This window comes from Prionailurus bengalensis, chromosome A2 (assembly GCF_016509475.1).
Source record: "Prionailurus bengalensis isolate Pbe53 chromosome A2, Fcat_Pben_1.1_paternal_pri, whole genome shotgun sequence".
NCBI classification, from domain to species: Eukaryota; Metazoa; Chordata; class Mammalia; order Carnivora; family Felidae; genus Prionailurus; species Prionailurus bengalensis.
This window is the reverse complement of record NC_057348.1, coordinates 115,363,657-115,388,435: the sequence shown is the minus strand read 5'-3', so window position 1 is coordinate 115,388,435 and position 24,779 is coordinate 115,363,657. Positions and strand designations below refer to the sequence as shown.

Here is a 24,779-nt window from a genome sequence, read left to right as displayed (position 1 = left end):
GACACAGAATCTGAAGCAGGCTCCAGGCTCCGAGCCATCAGCCCAGAGCCTGACGCAGGGCTCGAACTCACGGACCGCGAGATCGTGACCTGAGTTAAAGTCGGACGCTTAACCGACTGAGCCACCCGGGCACCCCGTGCATTTCTTAACAAGCTCTCAGGTAATGCTGTAGCTGCTGGTCTTTAGGTTACACTGTGAGAAGCAAGGATAAACATACTGGGAGGAGAAGACATAATTAACAATTAGTGGTATGTGCTAAGTAATTATCGTGCTAATTACCTTTACCTTTACAATCACTCTTTAAGGTAGATATTATTCCCATTTTATAGTTGATTTAGCCTCAAAGAGTTTAAAACCCAAGGTCACACAGCAAGTAAGTGGGAGGGTAAGAATTGCAGCCAAGGTCTGTCTGAATCCAGGGTTCATGTTCTTGTTACTGATCATCCTTTGACATTAGAAATCATTGGAAATGGTATATTTGGAAAATGATGGAGAAAGGGGTAGTGGGAAGAGCCCAGATGGCTCAGTGGGTTAAGCATCCGACTTCAGCTCAGGTCATGATCTTGCGGTTTATGAGTTAGAGCCCCCTATCAGGCTCTGTACTGACAACTCAGAGCCTGGAGCCTGCTTCAGACTCTGTCTCCCTCTCTCTCTGCCCCTCCCCTGCTTGCTATCTCTCTCTCTCTCTCTCTCTCTCTCTCTCTCTCTCTCTCTGTTAAAAATAAACATTAAAAGAAAAAATTTTTTAAAAAGGTGGAAGAGTTACTATAGAGCAAAACAAATATATATAGCAAAAAATTCCACTACCAAGGGAAATGAAAGTATATGTCCACACAAAAATTTGTCCATAGCAGCATTATTCACAATAATCAAAAAGTGGAAACAACCCAAATGTCTATCAAATGATGACTATAAAACCGAAATATGGTATACCCACAGAATAAAATATTACTTGGGCATTTTAAAAAAGGAATGATGTTCAGATGCATGCTATAAGACACATAAACCTTGAAAACATTACACTAAATGAAATAAGCCAATCACAAAAGGCCACATATTAAATGATTCCATTTATAGGAAATGTCCGGAATAGTACATCCACAGAGATGAAATTGAATTAGCGGTTTCCAAAGGGCTGAGTAAAGGAGGAAATGAGGAGTGACTGCAAATTTGTATGGAGTTTCTTTTGGAGGGAGTGTCCTGAAATTAGAAAGGTGATCAATGCACCACTGTGTCAATATACTGAAAAACAGTACTGATTGTACACATTGTAATATGTGAATTATATCTCAATAAAGCTGTTGTTTTAAAAAAGAAACTTGGGGCGACTGGGACGCTCAGTCAGTTGAGTATCCAACTCTTGACTTCAGATGAGGGCATGATGCCAGGGTCATGGGATCAGGCCCTGCATCAGGCTCCATGCTGCACATGGAACTTGCTTAAGATCCTCTCTCTCTGCCTCTGCCACTCTCCCTTGCTCATGTGCACATGCACTCTATCTCTAAAAAAAATAAAATAAAATTTAAAAAACTGCTCCCTTGTGATCATATATATTTTGAGGCCACCCATTCTGCCAAAAAAAAAAAACAGACCACAATATGCTCTTTCATTGTCTGATATCTCCTATCTCTACAAACTGCTTGTTCTGAGGTTATAAGACACCAAATTAGCAACTAATGTAGTTGAACCAGCACTTAAACTAAATGGAAAAGTCCAGGGATGCCTGGGTGGCTCAGTCAGTTGAGCATCCAACTCTTGATTTCAACTCAGGTCATGATCTCACGGTTCATGGGATCAAGCCCCAGATTCTCTCTCTCCCTCTCTCTGCCCCTCCCCTGCTCACATGTTCTGTATCTGAAAATAAATAAACTTTAAAATAAATACTTTTACATAAACAAACAAAAAAAAAAAACCCTGAAAAGTCCAAGGTTCCCAAGTTTCTAAAAATGTCCATTAATCAAAAAATAGCAAAGTACCTATAACTACATTCAATCTACATGGGGGAGGGCACAAGCAGAAGGGGACACAGGAGTTTTCCTTGTATATATCCAAGGAATTAAATATTTCTTGATGATGAAAAAATAATTAACAAGTAGTGTCGTCAATGCCAATGAATATAATGTTAGTCTGCTCCTAATACTTAGGTTTAAAAAATACAATACACAGACTTAGAAACTCTTGTTCTAGCACCTAGCTGGTAACAGTTAATTGTTTATATTACATGCTACATGTCTTAACCAAGGCAAAGATCTTATAATAAATTACCATATTATGTAAAAGGCTGAACTAATGTCTAATAATATTAAATATTAACCTATTTGTAAAACCACTATATTTTACCACAGATTTGGTGAAGTCAAAATCTCCAACAATTCCTTGTTCACGATTTAAAGCAAATACATTGTTCTGATGAAGTGACCCATGAATTATGTCAGCCTTGTGCAATGTATGCAGGCCCTGGGCAACACCTCTCATGACCTTTAAAGCTTCCTACAGATAAGCACACAAAAAAGAAGTCAGGAAGTAGGCAAATCATCTTAACACTGAATCTCTTCTTTAATTAAAAGACTTTCCAGGAGAGTACCTCCAAATGATCCTTTAATAAGAATATAGCATAGAGAAGGAATTAAAGACCTGAAGCCCTGATTATGTAACATCATACACATATAACTTAAGACACTACAGCCCCTAAGATTGAGATTACAAATAATGAACATATAAAGCACCTAGAAAGAGAGACTAAATAGTGTTACCAGATAAGAAGAATCAGGGCATCCTGTATTTTTATTACTAATTCAAATTTACAATACAAATTAAAGCTGTTACTTAAGCACTTATAATATCAAATACACTATACTATGCAATTTACATACAGCACAGCTTACAGGTTGTAAGCATGGGCTTTGGTACCAAAAGACCTAATTTCAATTCTCATCTTTGCCTCTTGCTGAGGACCCTGTGCAAGTCACTGAATCTCTGTGACCCTCATTTTTCTCATCTGTATATAACAGCATCACAGGGTTGATGTGACAATGAAATAGCCTGATACCAGGCAAAATTTTACATAATATATAAAGCATGTAGTATTCCCTCTAACATTAGGTGTTATTTTCTCATTTATTAGAAATAGTGTTTTTTACTCACTTCTGAAGTTAAAGGCACACTGGCTTGAACAGCACTCAGGTTTGCCCGAGGATAGTACGGGACCATCAGATAAGCCATAGGATCAGACTAAAAGCAAAACAGAATGAAACTCAAAGTGAAAAATTCTTCAATGTATTTTCAGTATATAGTGATTATACAAAATAAATTTCTCTTTATGTTAAAAGGAATGAACTACCTTTTTAAAGCTTGGAGGTAAAACTGTAAATAAAATGTTTTCTGTAAGAGATTAGCATAAAAACTTTACCAGGGTACCTGGATGGCTCAGTTGGTTAAGTGTCTGACTTCAGCTCAGGTCATGATATCGCGGATTGTGAGTTCGAGCCCTGTGTCAGGCTCTGTGCTATCAGCGCAAAGCCTGCTTCAGATCCTCTGTCCCCCCGCCTCTCTCTCTGTCTACCCCCATCATGCTCTCTCTCTCAAAAATAAAATAAACATTAAAAAAAAAAACTTTACCTTACACAAAAATAGGAATATCAGTGGTAGCAACCCAGAGTCTTCTTTAGTTTCTCTCCAAGCTCTGTGATAGGCAGCTGTTCTCTGAATCACCCTGGCTTCTGTGTCCACATCTACAGAATAGCCCTGATACCAGAAAAAGAGGCAATGATAATCCCAACATTAAAAATCCTACTATAGTTATACATCATTCCAACTTAAACATAGTAATTATAAATTAAATTACATCTAATTTTATTTTTTAATTGTATAAGTACCTTTTCTACCTGCTTTGAATATATAAATTTCCTTTATAATTTAGAAAGAACAATTCTACCTATACCTTAATAAATATTCTATAACACACTGCCACAATGGCCAAATTAATTATCCTATTATGATAAACAGTTTCCCAGATCAGTAAAGTAGCCAAAGAGAAGACTGTATTGGCAAAATAGCTGAGATTTCTAAGAGAAGCATAAGAAAATAAGAACTTTAAAAGGCTAGAATTGGACAGAAAGTAATAAGTTCACCCAAAAAAGAAAACCAAGTGTATCCAATTAAAGACATGTGTTATTTAGGGAAATGAGGGAAACTCTGAATTCAAAATTAGGTCTGGCAGCCAAACTGGAAGCATAATCATCAGGCTAGTCAACTCATATAATTCAAAAAACAAGCAGTGGATTTTCATTTTCCTGAAAGTAATGCCACCACTCCCCTGTAATATGTCTGAATCTCCCATAAATCAAAACTTAAACTTACCTTTAAAAGAATTATCTGTCCATTTACCTCAGAACAAACCAAAGGGCGCTTGCCACTAAGTTCCTTCATGGGCTCAGCATCAAGAAGATCCCGTTCCAAACTCATAGTAAGAAGACCACCAGATTTCTAGGCACAAATTTTTGTTACAGTTGAAGAATCCAAACAATTCCACTACTTTTAAATCATCGACATAATTAACTACATGCTATGAGATGGTTTGAACATCATCAACCCTACTAGAGAAACCAATAAAATAAAAATACTGAAAGCTTCCTAGTTTTTTTAGTTCCTAGCTCTTGAAATCCTCTCACCCAAAGTATAATTAACATAAATGTAATGGCTGCTACAGTTCCAGAACAAATTCTAAATATAACTGGGTTAATCAGACATGCATCCAAAAAACCCTGATGTTTACTTGGAAAACTTCATGTGTTTCCTAAAAAATATTAAAATGATGACAAATACAAAGAAGGTTGCATAATGAGAATGAGAACTCTAAAAATTATGACCCCTATGAAGTAATTCTAACACCTCTGCCTCTGAAGTGGAATCCTGAAAAGTGAAAATGGCTTTCAAATATTTTAATTCTATTAGATATTTCTGCCACTCTTTAAAAGGAATAAAATTTTTGCACTAAAACCTGACTACCAACATTTTAGATCAAGGTAAATCTTATCGTGGTGTAGTTTTAGTAAGAAGGGTTGCAAAAGTGTTTTCTGGTTTTTATTTTTATGTGTTGTCAATATATTTAAGTAAACCACAAAATATAATCAACCAACAGGGGTTTCCTAGGCATACATCACAAACAACTTAAAATCAATAAAAGAGTCCATCAGCTATGATTAAAATGTTTTATAACGTTCCATAATGAAGAGATCAGCACATTTTTAAAAACTAATTTCCAAGTCCTACACAGCACCACATACTCACCCACCATGCATCCTACATGAGAGAGTGTGTAAGCTAGAATTAAATAATTATGAGGAAAACACCACATTATTTTAAAGTCTAGCCTGGAAAAATTTGATAGTAATTGCTGTAACAATTTAAGGAGACTTTAATTTTACATATTTATAGTTCATAAGTCTATGTGTACAACCCTTTCTGTACTACATTTAAGCTATTATCATGAGTTTAATGACAATCTTACAGAATAGATATTTCATCTAGTCCCTTATCCTTAGCAGGCAATGTAAAACACAGAGCTAATAGACTCTGCCCTAAGAGTCAGAGTTTACCAATCCTGCTCTATACTACCCTTCTATCTAATACATTGATCTCCCACGCTTTGAATCCTGCCTACCTAGAAAACTATACCCATGTCAACATCTCTACTTAACCAGTTCTCTAGAATTCTTTACTACCTGCTTTAACTTAAAAAATATATTCTGCTTAAATTCCTCATGAGTGGCACTGTCCTGCTTTTATTCTAACTCCTTTAAGTTTATTTATTTTGAGAGAGAGAGAGAGAGTGAGGGAAAGAGAGAGCATGTGAGTGGAGGAGGGTCAGAGAGAAAGGGAAAGAGAGAATCCCAAAAAGGCTCCAGTTGTCAGCACAGCTGACAGGGGCTCGATCTCACAAACTGTGACATCATGATCTGGGCTGGAATCAGTCACACACTTAACCGATTCAGCCAACCAGGCACCCCTATTCTAACTCTTGAAACAATAGCTAAAACTGTTTTATCATTTAAGAAAATAAACACCTGTCATTCAAACAAGTGCCATGCAATGTACTGAACAGACATGAAGAAAAGAGAAAACAGAAACAAACATGCAAATTAATATAAACATTAAAATACAATATGCCAATACTAAAGACAATCTTGAGGAAAAGTTCTAACATTACCCAGAAACTATTCATCAGGAACATTTTCATAGTAAGGATAAATTTAACACTAACACATGATTGTACCATCACTTTTAACCCTCTCTGCAGAGTAGTAATTTTCAGGGGCAACAAAGCTTACCATGTACTTAAGTAATCCTATTTCAGGAAAAAGGAGAGGCAGCTCAGGAAACCATTTATGTACCAAACTATTCAGCTTCTCCTAAATTTAAAAAATATTTTCATTAAGGATCTATATGTATGCGTATAGGTCATATATATTCAATTGTGACATGTTGGTCTTCAGGAAAAAAAAAACATACCAGTAACTCCCTTATTGTATCTCTAACAAGATACATAATCTATTGTATATAGATAGCCTAATAAGATACGTAATCACTGACTTTGCCTTCTACCACAAGAAATATCATCTTGGATCTCAATTACCAGTCATCTTGGATCTCAATTACCATCTTACTAATAGAAGAAAAACTTAATTACCAATTTTACTCTTGGTATACATAAATAGGCACAATATCTTGCCTAAAATCAAAGTATATAATCACTTCCCAGCTAAAATGAAAATGTGTTGATAACATCAATTTGCATCATAGAATTGTCATCATTTCTCAAAATATTAAGAACACACTTAACATTTTAAAATAATAGCTATTTCATTTAGGAGAGAAAAAATCATAAAATCCTTGAAAGAAGAAACAAATATGCAGCCCTACAAAAGCTACTGTGAAGCAAATGTGAAAACTGAGGATCCTTAGAAAAGTCACTTGTCACATTTATTAAGTAAAACTTTTGGATACTTGTCAAGTCACTGGGAGACAGCTATTTATCCAAGGTTCATAAGGCAAATAATTAAATACACATAAGGAAAATAATTAAATACACAGTCAGATGAGATTACTATAAACTATAACACTTTAAATGTGTATTATTTTCATTGTATTTTTAATGTTCAAAGCAGTGTCTACCTTACTTGTTCCCCATAACATCCATGAAACATAAAATAGTCTTTCCATTTTAAAATGGAAAAGATCCTTCCATTTTAAAAAGAAAATACACTCACAAACTCTCCTAAATATTAGCATAAGAATAGAGACTTAAGGGGGCGCCTGGGTGGCGCAGTCGGTTAAGCGTCCGACTTCAGCCAGGTCACGATCTCGCGGTCCGTGAGTTCGAGCCCCGCGTCAGGCTCTGGGCTGATGGCTCAGAGCCTGGAGCCTGTTTCCGATTCTGTGTCTCCCTCTCTCTCTGCCCCTCCCCCGTTCATGCTCTGTCTCTCTCTGTCCCAAAAATAAATAAACGTTGAAAAAAAAATTAAAAAAAAAAAAAAAGAATAGAGACTTAAAGAGGTAATTTGCCCCCAAAAATCAGGTAGTTGCATTCTGTTATATTCTTCAACTAAATTACACTGCCCCATTAGTGTTTTCATTGCAGCATTACGTTAAAACAGTGTTCATTTAGATTTTAATAAAGGAAAAAATCTTTAGCTTTGTATGAAACAGAAAACATGCAGTATGCAAAAGTATGTTTGTGTTATAATCTTGATTCTTGCAAAAACAGGCAGAAAGTAGACTAAAAGGAAGTTAAGTAAAAAGTTAACAGTGATTACTACTGTTATAACTGTATGGAAAAGTTACAGGTGATTTTTTTCCTCTTTATAATTTTCTGTGATTTCCACATTTGGTACAATGGTTATGAATTATTTTCTCATCAGAAATTAATTTCTAAAGTCACATAAACATTACTATGCAAACATAACTATGCCAATATAATCTCCAGCCTTGTCATTATAGTCTACTTCATAAAATGGATATATGAATTCAATTTCTAGAGTAAAAACTAATTCAAAACTTCAAAGAATTAAATACTTACATATTCCTCCTGCTCACGATAAACTTCCTGAAAGACACTATTGCGCAAGTCAGTTATTTCTTGTTTTATTTTCTCAATTTCAGATCCATCATGGTCATCAGACTTTAACCAGAAAGAAAAAAGTGACCTTACAGGTTTATTAAAGTAGACTCAAAACAAGTCTTCCTAGTATACTAGAATATAACTTCTATAACAAATCGCTCTGATTTCTATGTATCCTTCTGTACCTAGCACATAACAGACCCTCATAACACCCGCTGAATTAATATTTATTACTTTATTCTAACACTGATTTTTCCCAAACCTACAAAAAGGATTAAAAACTAAAGACATAAATGAACACAGATTTTTCTGGTCTCTTAATTTGCTATACATTTTCTCCAAGAAGATGACCAACTGCCATCACAAAGTAAATGTCAAGAATAGGAACAAGAATACAATTACATTCCCTGGAATTGTTTTCTACATGAGATTTTGTTTAAAAAAAAAAATGAGTAAGGGGCGCCTGGGTGGCGCAGTCGGTTAAGCGTCCGACTTCAGCCAGGTCACGATCTCGCGGTCCGTGAGTTCGAGCCCCGCGTCGGGCTCTGGGCTGATGGCTCGGAGCCTGGAGCCTGTTTCTGATTCTGTGTCTCCCTCTCTCTCTGCCCCTCCCCCGTTCATGCTCTGTCTCTCTCTGTCCCAAAAATAAATAAACGTTGAAAAAAAAAAAAAAATTTAAAAAAAAAAAAAAATGAGTAAATGTATGGTATGTCTATTAAAGGAAAGACAATGTAGGACTCACAAAGACTCCACAAAACTCCAATAATAAATTAGCCACCTTAAAAAGTACATATGTTTTCAACATTGTATTTCTCCAAAAGTTAAAAAATTTCAACTAAAAAAGACCCCATTCCCCACAGCCCAAAATAGAATAAGAAGCTAGAAAAATCTTTAAACCATTAAATTAGTTTCACTTCAAGCCCAATTAAGTGCTCCAAAGAGGAAGAGAGACAGTTCAAGTTGGATTAAGATATAATGAGGATTCCTTTTGTCTGTAAATCAAATCCTCAAGGGAACCCAAGGAATTACAAATTTATTCAATTTCAAACCTAAAGCAGAAGGTTAGTCCAGATTAGAGTGTCTTAATTCTTCCAGTTCTATTATCATATGAAAACAACTTAGTATATTCACAAGAAATAGTTTGTCCAGCCATTAAAAAGAGAGCTAACAAAAAACATCATGATCTTAAAAATACTTTAGGACAAAATTCTACCTTTAGAGGAGTACCTTGCTTTAATAGGTGTATATTATAACAGGTATTGTAACAGTCTAAACCAAAAGAATTTTTAAATTATTCTCAAGGATTTACAGTTACTAAAAACCAAGGCAGCAATATAAAATGTTTCTAAAGAACATTTAATGACATGGTAAAATGTTCACACTATTAATGTAATAATTTTACTTACATACAAAGAAAAAACATGAAATATATAAAACAAAATGTAAATAATGGTTCTCCTATTTTAAAGAATGTATGTACACATTACTTTGACGAAGCAGAGTAAAATGAGGTACACACAGAATTCAGCAAGAACCAAGAGTTTCCTTACTTCTTCCAAATTATTCTTTTCAACCAATTTCCATCTCAGTCGAGCTTTTAAATTTTTCAGTGTCTTTTTAATGGACAGCAAGTGATCCACATTGGGGCTTTTATTTAAATATTCGATAATCTGCCTCTTAAACTAAGTAAGAAAAAAAGTTATTGTATTTTCAAAACATAGACAACAATATTTATTGAAGTCACTTACTGACCATTTATTATATTTCTATTAAAATTCAACTAGTATTGAACTGAGTTCAGAATGAAATAAGAAATTCTACAATTTTCAACAAGACAATTCTACTAACTGATTTCTTAGTTACCACATTTCTTTTCAGAAGAATATCAGTCCCAGCAATCAAAGTAGCAAAGGGCAAAGAAATATTTCACGCTGAGACCCACAATGAGACACATTTTGCTAGAGATGATGCAAACTGGGATTTCTAGTGAGGATGTAAACTGAAATTACCTTTCCCCAAAGTAGTTTGACAATATATATCAAGTTTTTCTTTTTTTTTTTTTTTTAATTTTTTTAACGTTTATTTATTTTTGAGACAGAGAAAGACAGAGCATGAACAGGGGAGGGGCAGAGAGAGAGGGAGACACAGAATCTGAAACGGGCTCCAGGCTCTGAGCTGTCAGCACAGAGCCCGACGTGGGGCTTGAACTCACGGATCATGAGATCATGACCTGAGCCCAAGTCAGACACTTGACCGACTGAGCCACCCAGGCGCCCCAGTATGTATCAAGTTTTAAGAGTGTTCATTCCTTTTGGGACACCTGGGTGGCTTAGTAGACGAAGTGTATGCTCTTGATTTCAGCTGAGGTCATGATCTCCGATTTCGTGAGATACAGCCTCACATCAGGCTCCTTGACAGCACAGAACCTGCTTGGGATTCTTTCTTTTTCCCTCTCTCCGTCCCTCCCTCTCCCTCTCTCTCTCTCTCTCATAATAAGCCCTAAAGACAAATGTTCACTCCTTTTGACTTAGTAATTAACAATTTTTGGGAATCTATCTTAAAAACACACAAAATTATGCAAAAGAGTATGTACAGTGTTATTCATGGTTAAAAAAAATTAGAAGTAACCTGAACATCTAACACAGATGAAAGGTTAAATCATGTTATACATCTATGCAAATGATGATGTTATAGTTGCTCAAAATGACAGTATAGAAGAATCATTAATCACATAGGCAATATTCATAATACACCATTAAATGAAGAAACATCTTCAAAACAACTTACAACACAGTGCAATCAATGCACGAGACATATATATATATATATATATATATATATATATATATATATCTCAGTGTGTGTGTGTATAAGTCACCATCCAAAAAGAAAATACTCTGAAACTGGCACTGATCATTAGGCAAGGGGATTATAATTGATATTTTTACTTCTCCTTATCTTTCTGTTTTTAGCAAATTTTCTACTGTAAACTTGTATAGGCATAAAGATAACAATGGTTTTTTTTGTTTCGTCTCCATTATACTTAATTTATTTTTTTATTCTTGCTTATTTATTCTACACAGACATTTAGAATAGAGCAAGGACTCATCAAGTTTAGTTGAATATTACATACCACCTCTAATTCAGTCCCACAGATGAAACCACACTAAGTTTAAACATAAGTAACATTACCACAAGTAACATTATCCATGTTCTGGATACCCATCACCAGGGAAATGTTAAACCCCAATGATACAGATTTAAACCTCAAAAGTATCATTCTAACTATAAGGTTTTTTGGTTTTGGTTTTGTTTTTTGATTTACCAAATTGGGATCTTCACAGATCCTGACTCACAGATTTCTTTCTTTTTTGTTTTTAAAAATTTCAAGTTTTTATTTTAATTCTACTTAGTTAACACGGAGTTGTAATATTAGTTTCAGAAATAGAATTTAGTGATTTATCACTTACATAGAACACTCAGGGCTCATCACAGTAAGTGCTCTCCCAATACCCATCACCCATTTAGCGCATCACCCACCCACCTCCTCTCCAGCAATCCTCAATTTGCTCTCCATAGTTAAGAGTATCTTATGGTTTGTCTCCCTCTCTTCTTTTTTCTTCCTTTCCCCTACGTTCATCTGTTTTGTTTCTTAAATTCCACATGAGTGAAATCATAATGGTATTTGTCTTTCTCTGACTTATTTTACTTAGCATAATACACTGTAGCTCCATCCACACATCCATGTCATTGCAAATGGCAAAATTTCATTATTTTTGATGACTAATATTCCATTGTGTGTCTATGCATATATACACCCCCCACATCTTTACCCAGCAATTGCACTACTAGGTATTTATACAAAGGATAGAAAAATAGGGATTCAAAGGGGCACATGTACCCTGATGTTTACAGTGGCATTATCAACAATAGTCAAATTATGGAAAGAACCCAAATGTCCAACAACTAACGAATTAATAAAGAAGATGTGGTAAAGGTTAGGTTTTAAAGAATACAAGGAAATCAAAGATTTATAACAATCAAAAAATTCAACATTTTTTATCAACTAAATTGTTGTTTCCACTGTAGGATGAATTTAATTACAAATCAGCTAACAATGGCTACACTGTTTTCCTAGCAATAATAAATAATTACCTACACACTGGATATTAAACTATTTGAAAAAAAAACTTAAGTCCTAAAAAATTCAAAGCATCAACATATAAGACCAAAAAATAAAGCATAATCCAACCTCAATACTGTCCTTGTACTTGGATTGTACTGTAGCGATAAGCCTTTCCTCTAAACGGATCTTTTGTAGTACTTGACTATATGTATTTAAAATGATCTCCTTGTCTGCATCACCTTGCTCCTAAGTGAAATAAATCATACATATGGAATTAATGACAAAAGAGTATCCAAAATAATTTAAACCTACAATAACAATGAATAAACTTTAAAATGTTGCCTTTAAGAAATTTCTATTTCAAAGTATTTCTTAAACATGTATATTTTTCTAAGCAAAAGGGAGACTGATGTCAAAGATGTTCATATAGGAAATTTTGCTCCCATTACACTATTATTCCTATACCTTTCTAGAGTAGTATTAAAGGAAATCAGGGATACCACTCCATTAAATGTAGGAACTAAACAGAACTTCAACACTTTAAATTATTTTTAGAAATCATCTATTAAACACTTCTAAAATCAAGTCTGACAAAGAAGTAAGAACTTCCAGTTATAAAATAAATATGTCATGGAGATGAAAAGTACAGCACAGAAAACATAGTCAATAATACTGCAATAATGTTACAAAATAAACATACAGTGACTAAGCTTATCCTGGTGAGCACTGTGTGATGTACAGAATTGTCAAATTACTATGTTGTACACCTGAAACTAATATAATGCTATATGTTAATCATACTTCAACAATAAAATAATAAAATAATAAAAGTAAAGTTTGACTAAACCTTCTAAATACAGACTATTTGAAAATAGGGAAATACAGTAACATAGATGTATTTTTTAACGCTAATCTGAATAAGGTTGCAAGAGGTAAAAAAGAAATAAGTAAAATGAACAACATAAGCAATGAAACTTTTGTAAGCAGCCTGAAAAACTGGGAAGGAGTCCCAGTAAGCAATAATAACATAAGGAGTTATACTAATTTCTAACTTGGCACAGCAATAGAGAACATACACAGTACCTAAAGGAAGATACTAATCAGTCTTGTGTATATACTTCGAAAGCTCTCCCAGATTTTATTTCAATTTTTCACAAATTCTAAAGAGTCTTTCTCTTTGAGTATGATAAACCCAAGAATCAAATGACACAGAAAGCTGATACACTCAGATTAAGAAGAATTTTCCTAGAATTTTTCCTAGAATTAATTTCCTAGGAGTTTTCCTAGAATTAAACATTAGGCTTTATTTTTAATGTGAAAAGTCCTATTAAATGAAAATATTACTCTGTGGTAGAATAAGAGTTTGCATTGTTCTTGGACTAGAAGTTGGATTAGAACTTGACAGGGTTAAAAAAAAAAAAAAAGAACTTGACGGTGTTACTATTTTAAATAGGTCTATAAGAAGAAAACTAAGATCAGTCTTCATACTTTCTAAATAGCAAGAGAAACTATATTGCTTCAAAGGAAGCAATAATAGACTAACATTACTCACAATCAGAGAGAGCTCCAGCTCTTTGCAGACACTTGACTCAGTCTTCTCTAGGATTTCATCAATAACACCAATTGTGTCTTCAGAAGTTAGTGGTTCTTCCACAGAGAGATCGAAAGCCTCATTTGCAAAAAATTAAAACATGAAATATCTCATTTAATTATTTCAATTAGTATTGTGTCCTTATACCTAGAACAGAGCATTAGCCTATGCACTGGGCAATATGGCGGAAATAAGGATACACAAGAAAGATAAACTACCCTCACAAAACTTACACATCAAAGAAGAAAAGGTAAGGGGCACCAGGGTGGCTCAGTCAGTTAAGCATCTAACTCTTGATTTTGGGTCAGGTCATGATCTCACAGTTCGTGAGACTAAGCCCCCACGCTGGGCTGTGCAGACTGCTTGGGATTCTCTCTCTCCCTGTGTCTCTGCCCCTCCCCTGCTCACATGCACATTCTCACTCTCAAAATAAATAGACATTAAAAAAAAAAGTACACACATATTACACACTAAATACAGATTTTTTTTAACATAATCTGTGGTTAAGAGACAGAAGAGGACAATACAGAGGAAAAGTATGAAAAAAAACAAACAAACAGAAATAAGACCAAGATTTGGGGGGAGGGGGGAAAGTAAAAGAAGCAGTCAGACTAAAAGCTGGTAGGAATCTTGGGGCACCTGGGTGGCTCAGTCAGTTAAGTGACCAACTCTCAATTTCAGCTCAGGTCATGATCTTACAGTCCATCTCATGAGGTGGAGCCCATCAGGCTCCATGTTGAGGGTGGAGCCTGCTTAAGATTCTCGCTTCCTCTGCCCCTCCCCCAACTGCATGTACACACACGCATGCACACACATGCTTTCACACTATCTAAAACAAAAAACAAAAAACTGGTAGGAACCTTAAGTGCTCAGGTGAAAAGTTAAAAGCTGATAAACAGTAAGCAGACAATGTCAGGCCTTTCAAATAAAAAAGGCCTTTAATTATACCTGCTATTTGGTGGTGACCTGCTAAGTATTTAGCAATCTGGAGATTAAAAATTAAAGATTAAACCCAGATGACTTCCATCTCATTAGGAAAACAAAGGTATTTTCTATCAGGAAATAGACTTTATTAAAATAAAGTGTTAAACAGAATAAAATCAAGGGCCCAAATTATAGAATATAAAGGTCATAACTAGTCACTTTGATTTCAGAGATTCAGATATGTGATTATGGAGATATGGATTTGGGATATGGAAATGAAAGAAAAGGGTAAGTGAGAGTTAACCTAAGCAGAGACACAATGCTCATCGATAATATAAGAAGATAAAGAAATAACTTAGTTATACTAATATATCTACTAAGAAGTGCCAAAAATGAAGAGTTCTGGAAGTAGCTGGAGATTAAAGACTTTTTTTTCCAAAACAAAGCTAGAAATGCATGTTTGTAAATCATTCACACAGATAAATGCCACCACGGATATCCCTGCCCTTGCTGAGAAGGTTGTAAAGCAGACAGAAGAACAGAAAAAACAGAGAATCAGTATCAAAATGAGGCTGAAATTTAACTAGGTTTCTGAGTTCATTATACAAAACCATATGCCCCCATAGCTTTTAGAAAATTACATGGTGTTTTTACAGTAATAAATAAGAACTAAAAAGAATGATACAAAAAACACCTTTTCTAATATCTAGTATCAACTAAGACTAGTGTTCTTCACTTATTTCAGATATCTTTAAGATATTTAAGATCTCTAGAACAGAAAAGATTTAAACACTGCCAAACAATTCACATATTTTAAGCATGACTAGTCAGTCAACTAATGTTAAAACACGTCTTGCTAAAAAGGAAACTAAACGAAGAGAAAGCGCTACTACCCTCTAAAACACATGTATATACAGTTACACTACAGCTATAGAATATACACTACAACTTGTAATAAATTCCAATAATACTGTCTTATACCCACAACAGCTTACTGAAGCTGTTTTCATATATACTCCTAGAGAATAGAAATAGGTAGGTCCCTCACTCCTTCACCCTAGCCCTGTTCTCCTCAATCCCTTTCCTCCTTTTTCCCTCAGATAAGTAGTAAATTATATTTGAAAAATTATTCCTAAAAAGCCCACATTCCCTGGTTTATGCTGCAACACCAACACCACCACTGGGCAGGAGCTCTTATTACCTTCACAGTGTTCTGGAACCATCCTACAAGACGTTGTAGAGAAACCTCTGTTTCACTTCTAACACTGGTGAACTCCTCTCTTTTACCACACTTCCAGTCATAAAATTTCTTAAGTATTTCTTCAGAGTTCACCCCTTCTTTGGCCTTTCCATATACTGCCTCTAAAGAGGTTGACAAATCCTACAAAAAGATATTTCTGTTTATTAAAGTTTAGTAACTTCATATTAGGATTCAAACACTATATTATAATCTATGAGACATAATAGTATGTTGAATCCCTATCCTTGAGAATATTATAAATAAAACTTAGAAAAGTTAGGTATGAAAGCATAAAACTACGTAGAAGGTGATTTACTTGGACTATAATAGTGTAAGTTAGACAATTCTATTAAGGAAGACACTGAACATATACATGTACTTAAAAAGCATTTTTAAAAGGACTAGATGAGACCTTAGAGCCTAGTTGCTCTCTCTAGGAATCAAACTCTAAAAATGTTGCTGAGGGGCACCCGGGTGACTCAGTTAGTTGAGCATCCAACTCTTGATTTCGGCTCAGGTCATGATCTCAGGATCATGAGATTGAGCCCCACATTGGGCTCCATGCTCAGTGTGGAGCCTGCTTGGGATTTTCTCTCTCTCTCCCTCTGCCCCTTTCCCCACTCATGCTCTGTCTCTTTCTCTCTCTCTCAATTTTTTTAAAAAATTTTTTTTAAAAATTAGAAATGTCACTGAAGCAAGAGGAAAACTTAAAAGGTCCCAGAAATTTTTATCACAAAACTCTTAAGAAACCTTTGGAAAGACAGAAGACAGTTGGTGCTTAGCAAATAATGAATATAACCACTGCAAAGTGGGAAAAAGCCTGCACTGCAACAGAAAATAGCATGTAGGAAAAGAAAACCTTCTTCATATGCCCTTCTCTCTCACACCGGAAAGCAGAAGTACAAAACAAGAAGCAATGGGTTTATACAAGTACAGTATAGGAACCTAGATGAGGCAAAAACTGATAACCAGTACAGAAAAGTTGCCCACTCCTAAACACTTTTCTTCTCTTTTCCCATGAATACCTGGTACCATTTACACCCAAGGGTAGTAGCCCTGGAAAACAGTAGTTAGTGGCTGAGGCAGAGGGACTGGGAGGTCCACTGAACAGTAAGATCCTCTACAAGAAAAGCCAACAGGAAGTATCTGAACCCAGATTGTAACCCTAGAAGCTCTGACAAACTATCTCATCCTATTCCCTAAACCACCCGAAGTCTTTTAAGTTATGGTCCAAACTTTCACCCCTTCCTAGGACCCCTCTACCACCCTATCCCATACCTACAAAACAGCACAAAACTAAGACAACTTATAGTTTTCAAAGGGAATATAAGATCTTTGAAGGGAGGTTCAGAGGAGGGTGAAATGTGTGAATAAAACAAGAACTCTGAAAGAAATATAACAAATTAAGTCATCTTATAAAAAGGAAAGTCACAAACTCAAAACAAGCATAACAAATACTCTCAACAAAAAGAAATATTGAAAATACAAAGCGAAACCAATTATTTACAAACAAAAACCAACTGAAGTTATTAAGAATAAAAAAATAATCTTTGAAATAAATAACACAATGGGTTGGCTAAGCTGCAAAAAGGATACAGCTAGAGAACCAATTAATGAGCTAGATGGTTAAGTCAAGGATTTCTCAGATACCTCCAAAAAGACACAGAAAAGGATAAAAAAAAAAAAACAGAAAAAAATGGATTAACAATTAAAATATGTAGAGAACATTCTGTTAGATCTCCATTTAACAGAAGTCTCAGAATGAGAAAAAGTAAATGGGGGGAAAGGAGGAATAGTTATCAAATATTTCCTAGAGTTAAAGAAAGATATAAAACCCCAGACTAAATTGACTCAGATTAAATCTAAACTTAAATATGTTGAGTGCAATTTAAGGAACAAAGTCAAGGGCAAATGTTAAAGTTTCCAGTGAGGGAAAAGGTCACAGAACAAAAGGCAGACTGATACCAACAACAATGGAAATAAGAAAACAACGGATTACTGTTGTCAAAAGCTTGAAGGAAAAATGGGCTTTGGACCTAATATTTTACAGCCAACTAAACAAATGTTTAAAGTGCTTAAATGTAAGCAATTATTTTAGTGTTTAAATAAGATATCCTGAGACATTTAATACCTCACAAAAATCAACCACACAAAGACATCTTTGAAAGCACTCTTAGAGAAAATACTTTCATACACAGAGAAAAATCAAAAGATACCAACAATTTATAAAACAAGAATGAGGCGATAACTCTAAAGTTTTTTATCTGAGTTATGCTATACAATACCCATAACACTCTGTGCCTAAAATCCTAAACAACTGTGGTTGTTCGGTTACCCGATCTGGGAAAGGGAAATTCAAAGGAGGAAGACACACCACAGGCAAGTGAGAATGTTCTAAGATATAGGGGGAGAAGGTAGAAAAGGAGGGAAAAAAAAGAATCCATGATAAACATACAAAATAATTACAGAAATAAGTTCTATTAAAACAGTAATTACAAATACATAAATCAAGTTACCCATCAAAAGATAATTTTATACATTAGATTCTTTTAAAAAATGATCCATTAGTTGGGGCACCTACATGGCTTAGTCAGTTAAGCCTCCGACCTTTGATTTCAGCTCAGGTCATGACACAGCTCATGAGTTTGAGCCCCACATCAGGCTCTGCACTAACAGTGTGCAGCCTGCTTGGGATTCTCTCTCTCTCCCTCTTTCTCTGCCCCTCCCCGGCTCAAGCGCGCGCTCGCTCTCTCGCTCTCTCTCTCTCTCTCAAAATCAGTAAACTTCAAAAAAAAAAAAAAATGATCCATTAGCATGTTGTCTAAGAAAGACATTTAATTTAAAACAAAGGATGGGAAAAAGGAAAGATCTACAAAGCAATTATTAACCAAAAAAACAGGTGGAATAGGAATTTTTAAAGGAAACAGTATTTTAACACCACAAGGGAAAAACAAAGTTATATAGTGGTTAAAAAGAAAACCAAGTTTAAGGGCATCTGGGTGGCTCAGTTGGCTAAGCATTTGAGTCTGGCTCAGGTCACAATCTCATGGTTCGTGGGTTTGAGCTCAGTGTCAGGCTCTGTGCTGACAGCTTGGAGCCTGGAGCCTGCTTCAGATTCTGTGTCTCCCTCTCTCTCTTCCTCTCTCTCTCTGTCTCTCTCAAAAACGAATAAGCATTAAAAAAATTTTTTTAAGAAATAAATAAACATCCTGGAGTTAAATGAAGAAATGCTGAGGACTTTCAGAGAAAAATTTTAAACATCATTAAAGGAGACAATAAAAAAAAAAGATCTGAATAAGTGAGGAGAAAAATTATGTTAATAGGTAGAATGATAATACTGTCATGCCCGTTCACTCCAAATTAAAGTCATTGCTAGGATGGAGGAAAAGGGCTGAAGACAAAGTGCCATGACATCCTATAGCTATTATACTCTAGCTCCTAATCCTGGATCTTAAAAGCCCTAAAACTCAAGGATCAGGACTCTTGTAACTCTTGACATGACCCTACCAGATTTTCTGCTAAAAACAGGGATTCACATGCCTGCTACTGCTTCTGTCTCTATGAGCTTTCCCAGTGAATGCTGCTCTAGCAAGCATGATGTGTCTGATCATTTTACCTTATTTGCAAGATAGACACACGCACATATATATAAATATTAAATAGATAAATGTAAAATTTTAATTCTATTAAAAAAATCAGAATTCATCAAAGAAGACAAGAGAAAATTTAGCAGCCATCAGTACTATCTGAGGTCTCTCGGCTCATTTCACCTCTCAAATGATAAACGTATTTTAATGTATATATAATATATTTTTGAATTCTAACCTGCAATGTTCTCAAGCGTTTATTAAGAGGTAACTCATCTACTTCCAGAATAAAAACTTCTACTGCCATGTTCAGCTTCTGTTGCACTTCATTTCTTTTGGCAATCAAAATACTCACTTCATTCTGGAAAAAGAAAACAAAGAATAACCGTCATTAATATATCAGGTTTGTTTTTTTTTTAACATACTCACCTATATCAAAAAAAAATGATCTCTTAAAGTGAATAAAATTTAACATTATAGGAGCGCCTGGATGGCTCAGTCGATTAAGCATCCCACTCTTGGTTTTGGCTCAGATCATGATCTCACAGTTTCATGAGTTCAAGCCCCAGGTTGCACTCTGCACTGACAATGCAGAGCCTGCTTGGGATTCTGTCTCCCTCTCTCTCTGCCCATCCTTACTTGCACTGTCTCTGTCTCTCTCAAAATAAATTAATTTTAAAAAATTTAACATTACATTCTTCAAACACAGTAGCCTTTAAGACAAATCTCTCAAAACCAAACAAAAAAAGACAAATATATCTCTCCTGAGATCGCCAAACTCACAGAGTTCTTTCCCTTAATTAGAAATAAGATATTTAACAATCCTAATTTTTCCTGTTATTTGTGCAACAATGAAATTTTTGTTTTTCTTAAGAAAATTATACAAGTTCTATTATTACATACTACCTCCCTCCTACTCCCATTCCACCCTCAATTCCTTCATCTACTTATCCTTCAAGATTCAGTTAATCACCATAGTAAAACCTCCAATTTGCCTAGGTATATAGAGATATCCAAGAACCCCATACATGATTTCTATTATAGTACTTATCAAACTATATTGAAACTATTTGTATATCTCTCCCATACCCAAGAAGGATAGAGAAGATCATGTCTTAAACAAATCTGTATCTTTGCTACCTGTAACAATATCTGGCATGAACACTTAAAAGCTTTAGTTTTAGGGGTGCCTGGGTGGTTCAGTCAGTTAAGCATCTGACTTTGGCTCAGGTCATGATCTCATGGTTCATGGGTTCAAACCCCATATTGGTCTCTGTGCTGACAGCTCAGAACCTGGAGCCTGCTTCAGATCTGTGTCTCCCTCTCTCTCTGCCCCTCCCCCACTCATGCTGTGTTCTCTTTCTCTCTCTCAAAAATAAATAAACATTAAAAAAAATTTTTAAAGCTTGAATTTTAGAATATTTTTTGTGTCCACCCAGACCATTTTATAGCTTTATAGACTAAAGAAAAGAATCTCTTCATCAAAAATACAAATTCATAAATGAAAATAACAATGCTAAGACCCAAATTAAGTTCAATAAGGGAAATAAAATGGCAACTCTGAGTGGCAGTTATGACTGTATTTATCCAATAATCCACTCTTCGGCCTATCAAATGAGCTTTAGGGCAATGAAGCCTAAAAGTAAGTCCTGAAAATATTAGCAATAAGGAGAAACAAATATCACTTTTAAAAAAAAATCACATTTGTTCTACTAAAATACTAAGTCCTGGAGCTACATTAAGCCCTCTTCCTTTCTGTCTTGAATCACTGTCCTATGCTCAAACCAGAAAAACAAAAGTTAAAAAACAGTTCTTATTCATCTTATTACATGAAAATACATTATGAAATATTTTAATATTGATGGTACAGTTTAAATGGGGAGAGAATAAATATACTCTGCAGTCAGACATACCTGGGTTGAAATTCCATATTAACACTTAGAGCTAAGTAATCTTCAGCAATTTCCTTAAGCTACGTGGGCCTCAATTTCCTCATTTATAAATAAGAGCAAAAATGTCCTTTCAAAAGTAAGTGTAAGAAAAAGTTTATAAAGTACCTATTAACATTACCTGTGTTTCATAGAGATTCAAAACTTCTTGCTTCTGTCACTTTTTTTTCTTCTATCATCAGAATTAATCAGTTAGGGTCAAATATGTAAAATGACACAAATATAATCGCTTCTCCAAATTAAACATCCCCGACATTTCCAAAGGCCTAGTGATTCTGTTCACTTCTCAACTGAGAGCCAGCTAGGTTGCCAACTGGGCAGCCCAGGTATGAACTGGGAAGACGACTTTCAGAGTACAATCCCCAGAGGCAGAAATCACCAATACTTACAACAGGGCAACTCCAAACACAAGTATAGAGCTTACAGGTACTTTGGAAAGCTATGACTGTGGTGAATTATCTTTACATGAAAAACAAGGGGTTCCGTTCAGCTCAATATGATAAACTAAAGAAAACTGTGAGAGGAAATAAATATACTTGTACCTATGCTAATAAAGAATTCATCGGAAATAATCCATTCTCCATACCCCTCCCCTACCCACAAATAATCACCTCTAAACAAGGGGTGCTTTAATAGCATTTAATAGTAAGGCAGAGTTGAATACTGAAGCTTAAAACACACCAATCAGACCCAAAAACAAGATACATTAGCAAGTGTCAAAGTCACCCTGGCTTACAAGCTTCACTCCCCTCAAAAGCCACCATCTTTTATAGGCATAGCTTCCAAGATCCCTCAAGGATGGTATGCCCAGTTGCAAAAGCCTCCACCAATTCTTTGTACTTTATAGCTCCTCAAGTCCAGATATAAATTACCAACTAGGAAGTTTTATTTATCTAAACTAGTAACATGACTGAATTATCATTTTATCAAATTACCAAGGGAACAGAAAGAGAATTATCCAAAGGTCAAATTCTCATGCAAAAGGGGAAAAGATTTTGTTGACGCTTTATCCGCAGTCACCATTATCTATCCTATTTTTTTTTAACAAGGCAATAAAAGATATCAAATTAACATGAAGATGCTATAAAAATTAAAGATTTCATACAAAGTAGCACTACAGTATCTACAATCCTTCTTCTTTTTCAAAAGATATCTCCTTATGTTCAACAAATAAAACCATAACAGAAAAAAATTCTTGACCTACCACATTTTCACAAATTTGTATGTTCTCCTGAGCAAGACTGTATTCTGCCCAAATTCTCTCTAATTCAGTCAAAGAAGCTGGGTTAGTAAAGCACTCTTCCTCTAACACTTGCAAAGCATCTGAAAGGTCATTTCCAAAACGAACATTGATGTTGACACGTCTATTCAAAAACAAAAGTAAAAAGGAAAAGATCAAAAAACATTTTTAAGTTCGGGACACCTGGGCGGCTCAATCAGTTAAGCATCTGACTTCAGGTCAGGTCATGATCTTGCCATTGGTTGAGTTCGAGCCCCAGATGAGGCTCCAAACCTAGAGTCTGCTTCAGATTCTGTGTCTCCCTCTTTCTCCTCCCCTCCCCTGCTCATGCTCTGTCTCTCTCTCAAAAATAAACATTAAAAAAAAAATTTTTTTAATGGATGTGGGAAGAAGTTACACTTAAATAATAATGGTCTAAAGTAACTATGTACAACATTAACATGAAGAGGTACTTTTTAAAACCTTACGTAAAATCATAAATAATTAGTATAACTTATAATTAAACATACATTTGGTTGAGGGGTATGTGGGTAGTTCAGTCAGTTAAGCATATGACTCTTGATTCTGGCTCAGGTCATGACATCACTGTTCAGTTCATGAGATCAAGCCCCACATCAGGCTCTGTGCTGACAGCGTGGAGCCTGCTTGGGATTCTCTCTCTCTCCCTCTCTCTCCCCCTCTCACCCCCCCTCCTCTGTTCACACGCATGTGCTCTCTCTTTCAAAATAACCATTAAAAACTTAAAAATATTTGATTGAGAAAAAGAGCAAATAAAACTTGTTAAAAAACCTTTACATAAAGGACAACTTTGGAAGTCTGCAGAACTTTAAATGATATCAAACAGACCTTAAATTTTGGTCTACAATTAGATTTCTGAATACTTCCTTAAAAATGTTAGACTTGGCCAATCTTGCTTACCAAGACTACAGCCACATAGTTCTTGTACCTTAATAAGCAGATTAGCATTTGTGGAATTGAAAAAAGAAAAAACAAAAAAACATTTGGAGAAGCAGGCCAGTTAGCAAAACCAATGAGGACCATCCATATTCTTTTCTAGTTTCCAACTAGACTGCCACCATTCTAACGGCACATTATTTCCTCAAAGATGGATTAAAATTATTGGGTTATTTTGGTCCTAAGTCTGACTCACAGCTGTGCCAGTGTAGCCACTTAATTTTTGGTAGTGCATCAAAAGTTGATTAGGTTCTAGAAGGACAAAATTACTCAAACTACCTAAAGGCTTATAAACCAGATGACAACTGATGGATTTATACTGGAGTATATAAATTTCTACTGGACAAAACACCAACACACAGTATTAATTCAGGTCACCAACTTCTTAGTGTTTGAAAGTACATGAGAAAATGAATTACTGATTTAAGTTCTTTGTGTAGATTGGAAAGGGAACTAAGTTTTCTTGAGAACTATTTTTTTCCACATTCCAGAACAGGGTGACAAATTATCACTAACCAACAATAAAGCTATTTTCTATTAATATAAAATACCTACATAAATCATATATGGAGTCTAAGAAAAGCCAAATAAACTGTGTACAAGACTTGCTTATCAATTTCTTCTTCTTCTGACTCTAGGAAGACTACTTTTCTGACTGTATGAAAACCACTTTTTTCTTTCTTTAGATAGAGTACTATTAAGTATTTAAATTACCGAAATCTATGGGGTACCTGGGTGGCTCAGTCAGGTAAGTGCCCAACTTCAGCTTGGGTCATGATCTCGCAGTCCATGAGTTCAAGCCCCACATCAGGCTCTGAGCTGTCAGCACCTGGTGAGTCTGGAGCCTGGTTCAGATTCTATGTTTCCCTCTCTCTGTGCCCCGCCCCCACTTGCAGTCTGTCTGTGTCTCTCTCTGTCTCGAAAATAAATAAAACATTAAAAAATAAAATGAAATAAATTACTGAAATCTTTAGTTTCAGTATAAGCCTGAAAATAACACTAAGAACTCCAACTGGACTTCGTAGTTTCCCTTCAAACTACCACTTAGA

General features: G+C 35.1%; 1 protein-coding gene across 1 annotated transcript in view; it reads right to left on the bottom strand.

Moving 5' to 3' along the window:
- The window catches only part of STK31 (serine/threonine kinase 31), a 73,010-nt gene that overhangs the window by 19,829 nt on the left and 28,402 nt on the right, over positions 1-24,779 (bottom strand). Inside the window, exons 10-21 of the mRNA XM_043589094.1 lie at positions 22,741-22,900; positions 19,826-19,948; positions 15,962-16,141; positions 13,798-13,914; positions 12,372-12,491; positions 9,670-9,801; positions 8,078-8,179; positions 6,330-6,410; positions 4,360-4,485; positions 3,619-3,744; positions 3,145-3,231; positions 2,341-2,490 (exon numbers count right to left, since the gene is read on the bottom strand). Coding sequence (XP_043445029.1) covers positions 2,341-2,490; positions 3,145-3,231; positions 3,619-3,744; positions 4,360-4,485; positions 6,330-6,410; positions 8,078-8,179; positions 9,670-9,801; positions 12,372-12,491; positions 13,798-13,914; positions 15,962-16,141; positions 19,826-19,948; positions 22,741-22,900 — 1,504 coding nt within the window. The remainder of the gene's footprint in view (positions 1-2,340; positions 2,491-3,144; positions 3,232-3,618; positions 3,745-4,359; positions 4,486-6,329; positions 6,411-8,077; positions 8,180-9,669; positions 9,802-12,371; positions 12,492-13,797; positions 13,915-15,961; positions 16,142-19,825; positions 19,949-22,740; positions 22,901-24,779) is intronic.